The sequence below is a fragment of the Platichthys flesus genome, chromosome 12, assembly GCF_949316205.1.
Source record: "Platichthys flesus chromosome 12, fPlaFle2.1, whole genome shotgun sequence".
Classification (NCBI taxonomy): Eukaryota; Metazoa; Chordata; class Actinopteri; order Pleuronectiformes; family Pleuronectidae; genus Platichthys; species Platichthys flesus.
Genome location: NC_084956.1, coordinates 12,905,177 through 12,919,035, shown reverse-complemented (window position 1 = coordinate 12,919,035; position 13,859 = coordinate 12,905,177). Strand labels below are relative to the sequence as shown.

At 38.2% G+C, this 13,859-nt stretch overlaps 1 protein-coding gene across 3 annotated transcripts in view; it reads left to right on the top strand.

Annotated features, from left to right (window-relative positions):
• Positions 1 to 13,503, top strand: part of lmbrd1 (LMBR1 domain containing 1) — a 51,779-nt gene extending 38,276 nt beyond the window's left edge. Inside the window, exons 15-17 of one of the 3 annotated variants that reach the window (XR_009923931.1) lie at positions 9,288 to 9,379; positions 9,734 to 9,903; positions 13,185 to 13,503. Coding sequence is in view for 1 of the 3 variants with exons in the window: in XM_062401029.1 (XP_062257013.1) it covers positions 9,288 to 9,379; positions 9,734 to 9,844 (203 nt within the window). In the remaining 2 variants the exon portion in view is untranslated. Of the gene's footprint in view, positions 1 to 9,287; positions 9,380 to 9,733; positions 11,243 to 13,184 lie in introns of those variants that run through there. The other 2 variants (XR_009923930.1, XM_062401029.1) reach the window with 2 other exon arrangements.
• Positions 13,504 to 13,859: the final 356 nt, after the last annotated feature.

The following is a 13,859-nucleotide window of genomic DNA, read 5'->3' as shown; positions in this document are numbered from 1 at the left end:
ACCGGACGTCGTTGGTTTGATTTGGTCTATTGTGCATGTTTGTATTTAAACGGAAGTTGGTTAGTGATGTGGATAATCATTAATTTATGTAATTGAACAGAGTTGGGGAATACGCTCTCCCAGAAAAAGCACTTAATGAGCGTTGTTTGGTTTCAATGTCAAGTATGTAATATAAAATTGGGTGAAGTTCACGTGAACACACTTAAAGTTTGAGTGTTAATTATTGTAGTCAATTAAGTATATGTTCTGCTTTTATATATTCCCTGGTAATATATTTACTGTGCCAGTTTTCAATGATGATCATATTTATAGATATTAATGGTTAGGAGTGCAACAAGACAGTTAGATAATTGGAAAACTATTTTTAATTTTTTGTTTTGGTCTGTTTGACTTCAGTTTATTTTTTATTATTAGTTGTGTTTTTTTTTGTTTGTCCTGAATAACTCACACTAAATGAAAAAAAGATGCCGTCTTTAATCTTAAATTAATGGTTCGAATAAAATAAAATACAAACTAAACTTCCTAGCTAAGCATGTAGTGCTTTTATGTGGCAGGCTAAATGCAACATGGGTCGAAACCCTCTGAAAACTGCAAACTAACATCTTTTATTTGGTGAAAATAAAAACCCTTTTAGTAAATGTGTCTTTAGTTTTATGAATATCCACAGCAACATTGATATATTATATTGCTATAGCATTTTTAGATGCTATATTGAGAGCAGGTTTTAGGAGCTTCCCTTTACTTGTTGGCAGGCTAAACTGTTTTTTACACTTTGCAGACTAAATACTTTGACCAGATTAATTAGCTGATAGCTGTTTAAAGAACCTATAATGTTGACGTTGACTGTAGACTTTATCAATGGCGCTGCTGCTTGGTATTTTATGTGTTATATTGCGGTGATTGTTAAGGAAGAGGTAGCACAGTGTTGGCAGGAGATGTGTAGATGATATCGTAGCATTTTTCACAATTTATTCAAGATTAAAACTGTGTCAATATTTAATTTTCTATCCATCCATCCATCCATTTGGGGCCGGGTTAGTGTCACTGGGACTGAAAATGGCCTTATAGAGTTACAGATTTGTAAATGTATCAGTATTTAGATAGAGGCATCTTATCTGAACTGAAATGGGAATCTTTGTTGTTAAGTACCATAACTAGATTCTGTCTCGCCAGTGAAATGACATCTTTGGGATAACTTGAGAGTAATTTCCTCACTACAAGCTGAAGGACGAAAGAATAAGAAGTGATTAACATGTATTTGTTTAGGCTTTGAGCCGTGGATATTGTCTCTGATTGCTGACCGTATCAGGGTTACACAGCAAGGAGAGGTGCTATTAGACTAATGCCTCTGATTTAAAATAATTTCCCGTGAATCAGTGGCATCTTGCACTGAAGTCAATCAGCAGTTGAGATGAAAAAAGGTACAATCAGGCAGAATACAGTTGTCAATCAAATCAGCTCCTCTGACAACAGATGTAAAATAAGTGGTCTTTTTGTTTACAATATTGTGATAGAGATGAGCATCCAGCGCTGCTTCTCCCAGGAGGAAAGGCAACTCACCAAAATACTTGATCTTGTAAAAATGTGCATTCCACCATACTGTAAAGATGCAGCTGAAGATTATTGATACATTATTATTAGGAAATTATTAGTATTAGGAAATCGTCTCTCTATTTTGTCTATTGTAAAATGAGGAGCATTTTCTTTGGAAACCACCTGAAATCAGAGGTTCAGCAAAGATTTAGAAATAATAAATCTGATAATATATTTCCGTTGCCGAAAAAGGTTCCATTCATTTCTTCCAACTCCTGCTCTGTATTGACAATACTGCCAATGCTGTCAATATACAATAATTACATGAACTCCCAATCCCCATAATACTCTTGTTTACATGACTATACAGACAGAATTGGTTTTTCTGTGTTTGGTTGTTTGTTTTTATCAAACAAATAACGTGTTTTCTGTCCCATGACTGTCACAATTAATCCAAAATGATCCGCCCAGGATTCTGCACCACTTTGTGATTTTGTGTATTGTAGCCTTGAGATTGTCATGATTTTGTTTATCTGACGAGAGAAGGCATAGATAGCTCTTGAAGTTAAGCTATATTAACTAAGGCCCCCTTAGTGAGAACAAAATTGTCCACATTCTCCCGTGTAGCATTCAATATTCACTATCAACATTTTCCTAACTTAAATGTATAAAGACTACTGAACATCTATTTTATATATTTCTGAATCATAGTTTTCTTTCATGTACAATACATGAACTATAGTAACATAAAAGATTCTGTACTATAAACATGCATATGGCTAATGAAAACATTCACATACTATTCACATTATTTAATTCTGACCCTTAACCATAAATTATCACAAAAGAAAATTGTAATCAGACATAAAATTGTCAATATTTTAGTTTTCAATTGTTGATTTCCGTCACATTCAAATAAGTATCACACTGTACTCTTTTCTTTGTAAACATAGAAAATATTGCTCTTCATGCACGGGCCCTTGGGAGGAGAAAAAAAAGCATCACCATAGTATGAGATTCACAAGCTTGGATATAAATTGACACTTCACTTATAGTCTCTAACCTCATGCTCCTCTCTGTGGATGTGGAAAACAAGAATGGCAATATACTGTGGTAGAAAACATATCAACCCTAGAACAGTCTCTCGGAGGACATCCCTTAAAAATAATCTTTAGTGTGACACTGGATCAAAAGGCAGCTGAGGCAAAATAGGAAAGGAGGCAGGCTGGTGACTGATTGGCCGGTTGGTCACAGTGGTGTAATGTGAGCAGGTGCTCAGTACCAAGCTCTCATCTACTCCGAGGTCATTACCACGCCATTACTCATTTACGCAGCATAATGGAAAAGGAATCTACAGAAATGAGTGGCAGGGGCCACAGACAACCTGAACCCCACTTCAGTGTGTGATGTAACGCAGGTTTAAAATAAGAAAAAGAAGAATCTGAGTCCTGAAAGTTGCACTGTTTGGATGTCTGTACTGTGAAGATCCTGTTTTCCTCTTTCCCTCTGCAGCTGAAAGGGCAAAAATCGTACTCCATTTAATTTTATACCCGTAGTCTCTCAAGCCATTGGCACAAACTTGAATCCTCCCGGGTACTAAATCTCTCGAGGTTTGGTTTTAGTATATTGAATAACTTAATAACTCAATAAGTAATTTTATTAATGAATTTAATTTAATCTTGAATGGCTTTGTGAAGCTTGTGTGAAACCTGAGTAATCACCAGCACGAGACAAGGCTGCCAATAAAATCATGCTTATCACCAGGATGCGCACGTTGTTACTCCTTGTGGGGGAGTTGATTTGAAAATGTACAAAATGTATTTTTATTTTATGTTAATGTAGCTGCATGCACATCCCTCTTTGATAATACGCTCTCGAGAATGTGATACTCTTTTACTAAATGACAGTGCACTCCTTGTGTCAGATCGAAATGTAAATATGCACTCAGTGCTATTTACATATGTCACCATATGATTTAATAGTTCATTTCATTTTATTTCATAATAATTATCTCATCAAAGATTTATCTGTCTTCTTGATTACTCCCCCACTTAAGGCATTAACTGATTAAAACTCGGTTTTACGGTTTATTGCCGTAATGTTAACGCCTCCATCGTAACATTAGTAACCTTCAGTATTGCTTTCATTAGTTCCCTTTACTGTCTAACCAATGATTTTAATGGTATTTGTACACTAGTGGTAAAATGTGAGGTTTAGAGCTCAGCCTTCAACGCTGTCAGAAGTAAGCCCTTCAGTTCAGACACAAACTTGATAATTAAGATTATTAAGAGAATAATTATTAAATATATGAGATTACAAACAAAAACAAATGATTCTCAAATCAAGTCTGTGTCAGACTGCCAATTGTGTAACGGCCTGTTACAATATTAATTTATTTTGAAAAACAACACAATTTGATACAGAACGGTTGCTTGAAAACATATTAAAACACAATTTTTTTTGCCAACAAAATGCCAAATGCCTGCTGTTAAATTGCCAGTAAACATCCTCTTGTTAGGTTTTTATTTGGAGGATTTGTATCACCAGCAACGTTGATGCTGTCAGAGACTCAGAGAAATTATAAAAACATGAAGGTATGAGACCCCTCAAGCCTTCACCATGCTGTAAAAATGTCTTGCTGGGAGTTTAGGATGATGAGTGGATGTCCAGCTCCTTCATTGAAAGACAAATTAAATGACTGATTATGTTTAGTTTGACTTCCAGTGTTGAAACTTCTGGTGAAGCAGAGTGTTCTCACACCGCTGTCTGTTCCCTAGCAACTTGCTGGTTTCACAGCATTGTTTAAAAGGTGGGGGGGGGTGTCAGGTGCCTGAGCAATTTTCAACAAGAGACTCTGCCACCCCCATCGCAAATTAATAGTAATTTTCTTTGCATCAAGGGGATCATCGTCAATTTGCATTACAATTGAATATGTCAGTCAAAAGAATTTTTTTGGAAAGGAAAACGTCCATCTTTTGATCCACTGACACCAGCTACCTATTCCTGTATTAAGCTTAATTGTGCGATGTTCAGAGTTTGTGCAGTGAACCATATCTGACCTTTACTTTGTAATGTTTTACATATTTCAAAATCACATCACACTTTACATATTCCATATTTACTTCACCCAGCACATACATCATTCATGATATTTATTCTCTAGGCATGATTGATTATTGTTCTATGCACCAGTAAGTCATATACAACATACACTGATTACAAATCTGTACATTACTCTGTCTTGTGCGGAATACTCCACATGCATTAATCTACATAAGTATCCTAATTTCTTCTTTGTCAATATCTTCTTGAATGCATGACTGAAGCTTTCTTATAAAGGGCTTCAACTGAGTGCTGTCATCACATCTGTGTGATTGACTCTTCCTGCACAAGAAGAATCCACCAAAGAATTCAGTCTTTCATTGTGTCAAAATATCTTCACACAGAAGTTGGTGAGGACCAAAATTGAGCTATAAAGAGAGTTAATACTGAATGCAGCCTTTACGGTCTAGTCCAAGTCTCAGGACACTTCCCTTTAGTACTTTATGATTGGAACTGTACTTTTTATTTGTCAGGACCCTGAAACTAAACTCCAACTAATGCAAATGTTGTTTACAAGTTGTGTGATTACATTACATTACATTACATATCATTTAGCTGACGCTTTTGTCCAAAGCGACTTACAATTAGTACACTCAACATTCAACATTCATGAGGGGCCATTTAGGGGTTCAGTGCCAAGGACACCTCGGCATGCAGATGGGAGATAGTGGGGTTTGAACCGGCTTGTTGGAGAACCACCACTCTAACCACTAGGCCACACCGCCTATGTATTGTGTTAGTACTTCTAATGGACCTTAGATCTCAAACTTGATATGGTTGTGTAAAGTAATTTAATCATAGCCACTTATGATAAAAAAAACAAGACGATTGTCTGTGCTGCTTCCTGCTAGTGGTCAAATGAGGTTGCTTCTTCATATCTGGTCTTGTGTGTCTGCATCTGGATGTTTTGAGCTCTGCTCAAATGAATTTTCTTTGAAAGTAAAAAACAGAAAATATTGGCCGGTGAAAATGACGCTTTTAGTGAACTTTTATCGACACCAATATGAGAACCCAGAGATTTGAAAGCAGTTCTGCTAGAGGAACATCAGCATCCTCAAAGGACATTGAATAAAGTGCTCCTTTGCTTTCCGATGGAAAAGAAAGTAAAAGCACAAGTGTAGGTACTCGAGTGCTTGCTGATAGAGAGGCTTTCACAAAGTGTGTGTGTGTGTGTGTTTGTGTGTGTGTGTGTGTGTGTGTGTGTGTGTGTGCACACACAGTGTTGTATGCATGTATTTGTGTTTGAATACTGAGACAAAACTTATACATAATGCATCACGCTACACGGGCAGCACTCACCCGGGTATCACGAGTCAAGGTGAAATTACCTGCACTCCCACACTGCCCCATGCTCTTATCAGAGAACAGTAATGATTTCAAGGTGAAGCAGGTCAGCGGTGTACATGATAATATATTTAGGCAGACCACTGCTGTGAACCATCTGTAGGTCCCACTTGGAGCCCTGCAGTTCAGGAGAGCAGCTGGAGAGCTACAGATGGCGGAGGTAGTGAAGGAAAGGACCGGGGTCATGGGGATGGTGCAAAGACTTGCCTCTTCTTCAATTATCTGTTGATCCTGGAGAAGCAAGGCTGAGTGTTGGTACACTCCCAAGGGTCCTCTCAATCAAATGTTTATTAGAGGTGAAGCGGTACAGATCTGGACATTTCCTCCGTCTTCTCTCTTTTTTTATTTTTAGTTAGCATTCAAAAGAGGAAAGCTTTTGAAAATACTGAGTGTGATGAATATATTCCAAACCACAATGAATTATTGCTGTGGACCTTGATGTCATGTAGCTTGCTATGAGTCTGATTGCACTGTTCACGGGGTTAGAGTCGGTGTGTGGAGTGCTGGAAGAAGCAGTGTGATAGGAGCAGCTCAGCAGGGTTAGTGTTAATGCTCCAGATGGCTCTCTAACATAGCCAGACAGTGCATTGTGTCCTCACTTGGACTCTGTGGACTTTCTCTCTTTCCTTATTCCTGTTGTGTTGACACAATATAAGTCGGACTGGGATTGTGTTGAAATATATTTTCCTTTTATTGCTTCAGTATGCATGGTTATGCTTATTAACATAAAGAATGAGAGCAGAATCACTTCGTTCTTTACATTTCTTTCCTTTGTTTTTACACGGAAAGAATTGACGCACTGAGAAGAGACCTGAACACTTGGTGCATTTCAATTAGCCCGTGTCACATTTGACGTCATCAGCATTTCCTTTGCCTGCTGATAATCACTCATGCACATAAAGAGGAATGACTCGGCTTAAGAGAATATATATTATTCCTGCCAAAGAGGCTAGGCAGCTCAATCAGCCGTATCAGTTCTGTCAAAAAATACAGAGTTAAGACTCAAAGGTGATGTCACCGCCGTACAGCGCAGAGCAGCACCCCAGACAAAGAAAATAACAAAGCAATAAATGTGTCCCTTTCCTAAACTTTTTACTTTTGATGTTTATATTAATGGCCATGGTTTGTATTGATTGAGCTGTCCTTGGTCTGAGCAACTAAATGTCATTTGAGGAAAAAAGCCACAGGATAAGTTAGGAAATGGGCTTTGTGATAATTGCAAACAATAGAAGTCACCGTCAGGTTCAAATCAGTTACTTTTAGAACTTATTGCTTTTTACCCGTTTCACATTTCTTTTTTTTTATAATTGATGTGCACTCCGTCTCATTATACCTCCTCAGAGAATGTGGGTTACATGGATAACCTTTCCTTCAAGGAGACATCAGTTTACTTCTTGTAGTGTCTTGTTTAGTTTTTTTTGTCTATTTAAAAGATGTGTAAAGTTAAAACCCCAAAGTCTCTGGTACACGGGGAGGAGAACTGCTCTTGGAGCTCCTGAAACAGTCGTCAGGCCAATACCTCCAGGGAATTTGCATAATTCATGCCTAGCAGCTGGTCTGACACACCCTCTAACAAACCAAGGTAAAGATAGGAGGCACATTTCCTACACAAACTGGAAGCAGTTGACCATCACAGCAGAGAGGGCCAGCCGGCCAATCAGAGCAGACTCAGCCTTTTATAAGTATTTTAGACAGAGGCTGACAAGAGGAGATGTAGCAATGGATTGTGGTTTGTGAGTGAATTGTTTTCCGAACAGTAGAGCATCTAATAACCAAAATTAAAATGGTGAACCTGTATATGACCATTATATGTCTCGTTCAACCCCTGGTTCACCTTCATCTCTATTTGTTTCTTCATGCGTGTCCTTGCTTGTGACTTTAGCCTTTTCCACAAGTAATGTTGGATGTGTTTGATGCAAGCCTCCATTAGATTTGACATCGTTCCATTGTTATTCATTGGTTGAGCCCCATCCACATTGACAGTGACATGGCTTTCCTCTTTTCATAAGTCTGGTTGTCCTTTTTAGTCAGAGTGACAAAACTGCTGGAGGCAATTCTCCATGCAGTAATAGACTATTTTTTTGTACACACCCCTTTGAAACAGATGTATAACAAGTTCTATACTGTTGCCATTATAACCACAGTCACTATAAAGGTGTGACATTTTATTCGACTAGTGCTATTTCACAGGATGAAACTTCACACCACAGGAAAGTTACTGTTACATATTTCTCCTTCGACCATGATTCTTCTGGGTATCTGTCTTATTCTATTCCTCCACTCCTCTTTCACCTCTCCCCGATCACTCTTCTCTCTCTCCATCATCCGCCACCCTCTCTTTTTTCTTACTTTATACGATGATTGCTTTCCTTCTTCAAGCGTTTCTGTACCAGTTCATCAAAACACTGGAAAACCTTTCAGTGGGGGGATGATTTAGGATGATGTGATGTCGTAACTTTTTTGTTAACACATTTACACGCATATTGCCGTGCTTCTTGAATCAGTCATTGGCTGAAATATTTTTTGAATCATAGCAATTTCTCACAAATCTGCAGTAGATATAAATGTTTATACTGTATATACCAAGGAAAATACTTCCTGTGTTTGAAAAAGGCAAAGTTTTCACACTTTTGGTCTCCCTGGTTTTAGAGCTAAACCCAATTTTGTGCATGTTCAGTGTGTTTTTTTTTTTTGTTTAAATCCTTAAAAAAATACAGATATTTCTGTTTTTGAAGAATTCATATTATGAATAAAAAATGATTGAAAGCTGAACTTGGCTACCCACAGTAGAAACTCTTAAGTGTTGTCCACCTCCTCGGTAGAGTAGAAAGTAAAACATGAACGTTGTCCCCAATGTCAAGAATATACCAAGGTTAATAATTTAAAATACTGCTGAGATGAAATCCATAACTATTTCATTGCTCTCCAAGACCACTTTGATGGTCTTTGTGTTATTCAAGATATGTTTTTCTGTTTTATTGGTGTAATGCAGAAACCTTGTACCTGAGAAATACTAGAGTGGAAACAAATATTTGTTCCACTTGGTCTCCGAATGGGGAAATATATTCTCAAAGGCAGGACAAATAAAAATGCCAACATTTCACTTTAACATTGAAACAGATACCTAGTGGAAAAGTACCAGGCTGGATTTCAAATATGTGAAACAATCAACCACCTTGTGTTAAATATATTAGTATTTGTGAATTTGTTACTTTTGAACAATATCTTTTTGACATGTTTATTCTAGTTGTTTTGTTCAAACAGTAGGGTTTAAGCAAGCATTCTTGTCTTCTCTCTGTCCTTTTCAGATCAGTGCACAGTGACAAGATCCTATCTTTTCCTGCACAAGTTCTGGTTCTTCAGCACCATCTACTACTTTGGTAACTGGGCCTTTATCGGGGTAAGTACAGGGACATGAATACAATATCCTAATGTTGACTTTAAGTGGAGGGACAGCTGCTCCAACCGGTTGGATTATTCTCATTTTATGGCAAAAGTGTTTTACAACAGTGCGTTCAGCAATAGTATTTTGTGCTTTAGGAACAATTAAACATTTCATTTAGTCCAAATCCAAGTTATTTACTTAAAGGACGCTAGTCATTTAATTTATTTCCAGTAGAGGGTTTCTAGAAAAGGCTTCTCTGACACCAAAGACAGCTTCATCTCTTCAGTGAGAATATTGAATCACCTCTTCACTTGTTTTTTCCCGGTGTATTCTAACAAATTATCCGTCCGCTTTGCTTATTATTTGTAGGCGTTCCTCGTCGGCCTGGTGGTGTCCTGCTGCAGAGGGAAAAAGTCTGTGATTGAAGGAGAGGTGGAGGCTGACGACTCAGACATAAGTGACGATGAATATGTCCACTGAAAAACCGAGTATTCACTTGGTTTAAAGATATGATCACCTCAACTTAAAGGGACAAGAAGGTACATAAACAAATGAGTGTAACTAAGTATTTTGGTCTTAAGGTGTGGTTGCAGTGGTGTTTTTTGTGTATTCCAGCCTCGCTTTGAGTTGACGCGTCACTCCCCCTTAATGAGAGCGCGCAGACTGATTGTTGTGTCTTTCTCTGTCGATATTATTGATGACTCTGGGATTCAGGGAGGCTCCTCCAACTCAATCCTACCTTGAGAATTCACTTCTGAACAGCTTGAAGCTGACACAAATTGGTCATTTTTCTACTGGTAGAGACACATTATTACGGCAGCAGAGACACAGTCATGGGCTGCCTCCAAACCTCTGAGCTTTATTTGGAGACAGAGCTTAGCCTCCGAATAAATTCAGTTTTTCTTCTTTCTCTAAGCACTTTCTGGACACTTTAAAATGATTAATTTATGAAAATATCTATGCTTAGCTCCAGTTTACCTTTAAGATAAAACACCGAAAACAATTGTGTCTACATGGACTGCTGTGCTTGCTTGTTTTCTCAAAACCTAATTGGTATAACAAATAACGATAAGTGTTGACAGCGGTAACATTGACAGACACTATTTTGCTTTTTCTTATCTGAGGATGAATATATTTCTGGTGGATTCGCTGCTTTTTTTCCACCGGTCTTTAGTTTTCTTGCAGTTTCAAACCCTTATTTATTCAGATGTTACTGAACTTGCGTAACTGCACTGTGTATGACGTTTAAAGGACCAATTGTTGCTGTTATGTTTTCAAGGTTTCAGTTATTTTGGATTTTAAATCAAATTGGTTCAACAGCTTTTTGCTGATAGACATGGCTGTAATTTTCTTCTAATTAAGAATATTACTTGTGTTTTGGGCTCAGCCCTCTAGTGTTTATCAGCAGCTGGCTTGTGACATAGAACTGTTAATGGCTTTTATCTAGAACACGTATATGTAACTTCATGCCAATATATTTAACAGTCTGTGTCAAAGTCAATATGTTAAATATCAATTTACAAACTCACAGAAAATATCAATGTGAATGATTTAATTTTTAATTTGGAAAGAAAACATTAGTGCCTCATGAATGTGCAGTAGCATGATGGGCACACACTCCAATGCATGTTACCCTAAATTAAGTCTCAGTGAGTTTTTCTTCTTTTCTCTTTTTTTTCTGATTTGCGATGTTAGTCTGAGTTTCCCTTTTTGAAGAAGGGCTTGGATTGAGCCATCAGCTGGGAATGTGCCAGACGCTGCATCACGAGCTGTCACCGCCTGCGACTGGCTGAAACGTTTGCTGATGTGAACTTGTGTCAATACTGAATGAAAATCTGTATTTAAAGAAATAAAACAATTTTAAACCCGTTAAAAGAATCACAACATGATTGTGTCCCTTACACAAACTCTTAAGTCTGAATGGTTCAACATTCAAACATGAGTGTCACAGTTGTTTGGAACCGAGGGACCCCCCCCCCCCCCCCCCCCAAACACATTCCTCATATTGCTATCTATAGAACGTATTGCTCTGTGTGGTTTCTGCTGAGTCATTAAATACCTGTCTCTACTGCAAAGTGTGTGATTAAGCTGAAATCATTTCAAATCCCCTTTAATTGTGTAACATTTACTTTAATGGAATTGCTCCACAATGTGGTCAGTTCTTACAAAAAAAATCTATTAAGGAGCTTTAACACTTATAACCACAATCAAAAAAATGCTGTTAATGACAGAGTGAGCCCTGGTGCTCAGAGCAGAGGCTTCTCCTCTTAAACAAGTGTGAGCGCAATAAGGACGTTTATCCAATGACACTGACATGGATTAGTGTGTAACTACCCTGCGCTTGTTTCAGATTGGATTTGCATAACATTTTGCGCGCGTGTTCAATTACAGTTAGCGTTATGCCTAGTTTGTCATAACTGTGGTGAGAGCCCGCCTCGACTTTAAGCCATTATGCGACATGCCACCCACACGTGCGCTAATAAAGCAAATAAGCCTTGAGCCAAAAACATGGCGCCCCGGAGCCCGAGCAGAGAGGAGTGTGTGATCAAAGTGTCAGATCAGAGGATTTGTGCCATTCGGGGTGCAACTTCTCTCGTCACCCCTGTTATTCAACCACCAAGCTTTTGCCTCATCTTCTCCCTCCCTCCCTCCCTCCTGCATCCTGTCTATCTTTTCCTTCTTCCATCACGCTGCTATGCAAGTTTGCTTTGGAACAGTGAGCACATTTTAATGAATAAATTAATGAGTTTGTTGAGGGGAAATTATTTTGCAGGGCGATAGAAGGTTTAAAAGATCTGCCTGAGGACCAGTATCGACATATTCATCTGATTTTGTTTGATTTTGAACAAAGTTGACCAATTTGACCCAATATTTGTTGTTTTTGAAAATACATCATTGCTGTAATCTGAGCTATTTTTCCCGATAAGTCAGCTGTTAAATTTGCAGGGACGCACCCCACTGAGGTGTTTTTGCTTCAAATCATTTTGAATCAAAGAAGAAGACAAAGTGGGGTCTCAGACTCAGATTCATTGCCGTTGATGATTCTGTGGAGTATTGTAGATACCTGAAAAACTACACCTCAGGGCAGCCTTTGTCAGGAGCCTGATCTGAAGCCATCGTCTCTCCACTGCTCCACGGGATGACAGAGCGAAATGCATTATACAGTGCATGGGAAGTACCTGCTGTGTCTTTCAAAGCTTCATTTCTGTCAAAACTTTCTCCTCACATGAAGTACATGTATCCTGGAGAGTACAAGTTTCAAAGTTTTGACTAATTGGACTTTTTTACACACATGTATGCTAGAGTAACTTTGTCGACAGACAAAGTTCAGGCAGAAAACTAATCCTGAACCTTGTCTCCCAAACCGGACAATATACTATTGATTTCATGTCACGCTATAAATCTTCTTCTTTAGTTGTGTTACATATTTGGAGCAGTTCATCACCAAATAAAACCACAAACAGTCCATTACTCATACAAAATAACAAGATCAATGATCAGTTCAATGTTGAAACCAAGTGGCTGGAGTGAGTGTATGTTTATGTGTCTGTGTGTGTGTGTGTGTGTGTATTCTGATCTTGTGTAAGTTTGGAAACAACTATTTTGTTTAATTTAAGATTTGGATCTTAATTTATAGATTGTGTTCATGTACAATGAACATAATTCTACTTGCAGCAACTTCAAAAGTAGCCCATATGCACAACAACAACATTTAGGAGAAATGGCCTAAATGTGATTGCTTTGTGAAACATCACTTTTCCTATTTCATTATTAAATTATTTCATTTGCTGGAATGATTTCTGTGATTTTTTTTTTTTAGGTGTTGCCCTGGAGTCCTTCCTCCGGGCTTTCACTGTTCCGACAGGCCCCTTACAGACCAACAGTTTGTATTCCCCCTGAGACGCGCCTCCAGGGAGGAAAACTGACGCAGGACCAGTGTAATTATGTTGATTCAGTGTTTGCAGCCCCTAAGCAGGTTAACCTCTTTGCTCTTAAGGGCCTGTGGGACCTGCCACTCACGACCAGATGAAGACCTGTCCAGCAACCTTGTAAACAGATCCCTAAGCTTTTCAGTTTCAGACCCACAACTTGAAAACACACATTTTGCATGCACACTCCACTGAAATTAAAACGTAAATAATCATAATAACGTAATTGTCATGGCAAGCCAAGTGTGAAACATAATTCCATCGCAAGCTTTTGGAATTATGATCATAGCCATATGAGACATTCATTGATCTCCAATGTTCAAGCAGGACCTCTGTGAAGTATTCCCACATTGCATAGTGTTTTTTTTCCTGCATTTGAACTGGAGCTTCTAGTAGGTGGTACAAAGAGACTATGATGAAATAGCTATAGTTATTTTTAGGAAACTCATTTGCATGTAGTGCCTGTTAAGACTAAGGGTCTCTTAAAATAAAGATGGTGGCGTGTTTCGCCCAATTTGATGGGCAACTCTGTTAAAGAGCAGTAATAGTGTGTTGGTAATGGGGGA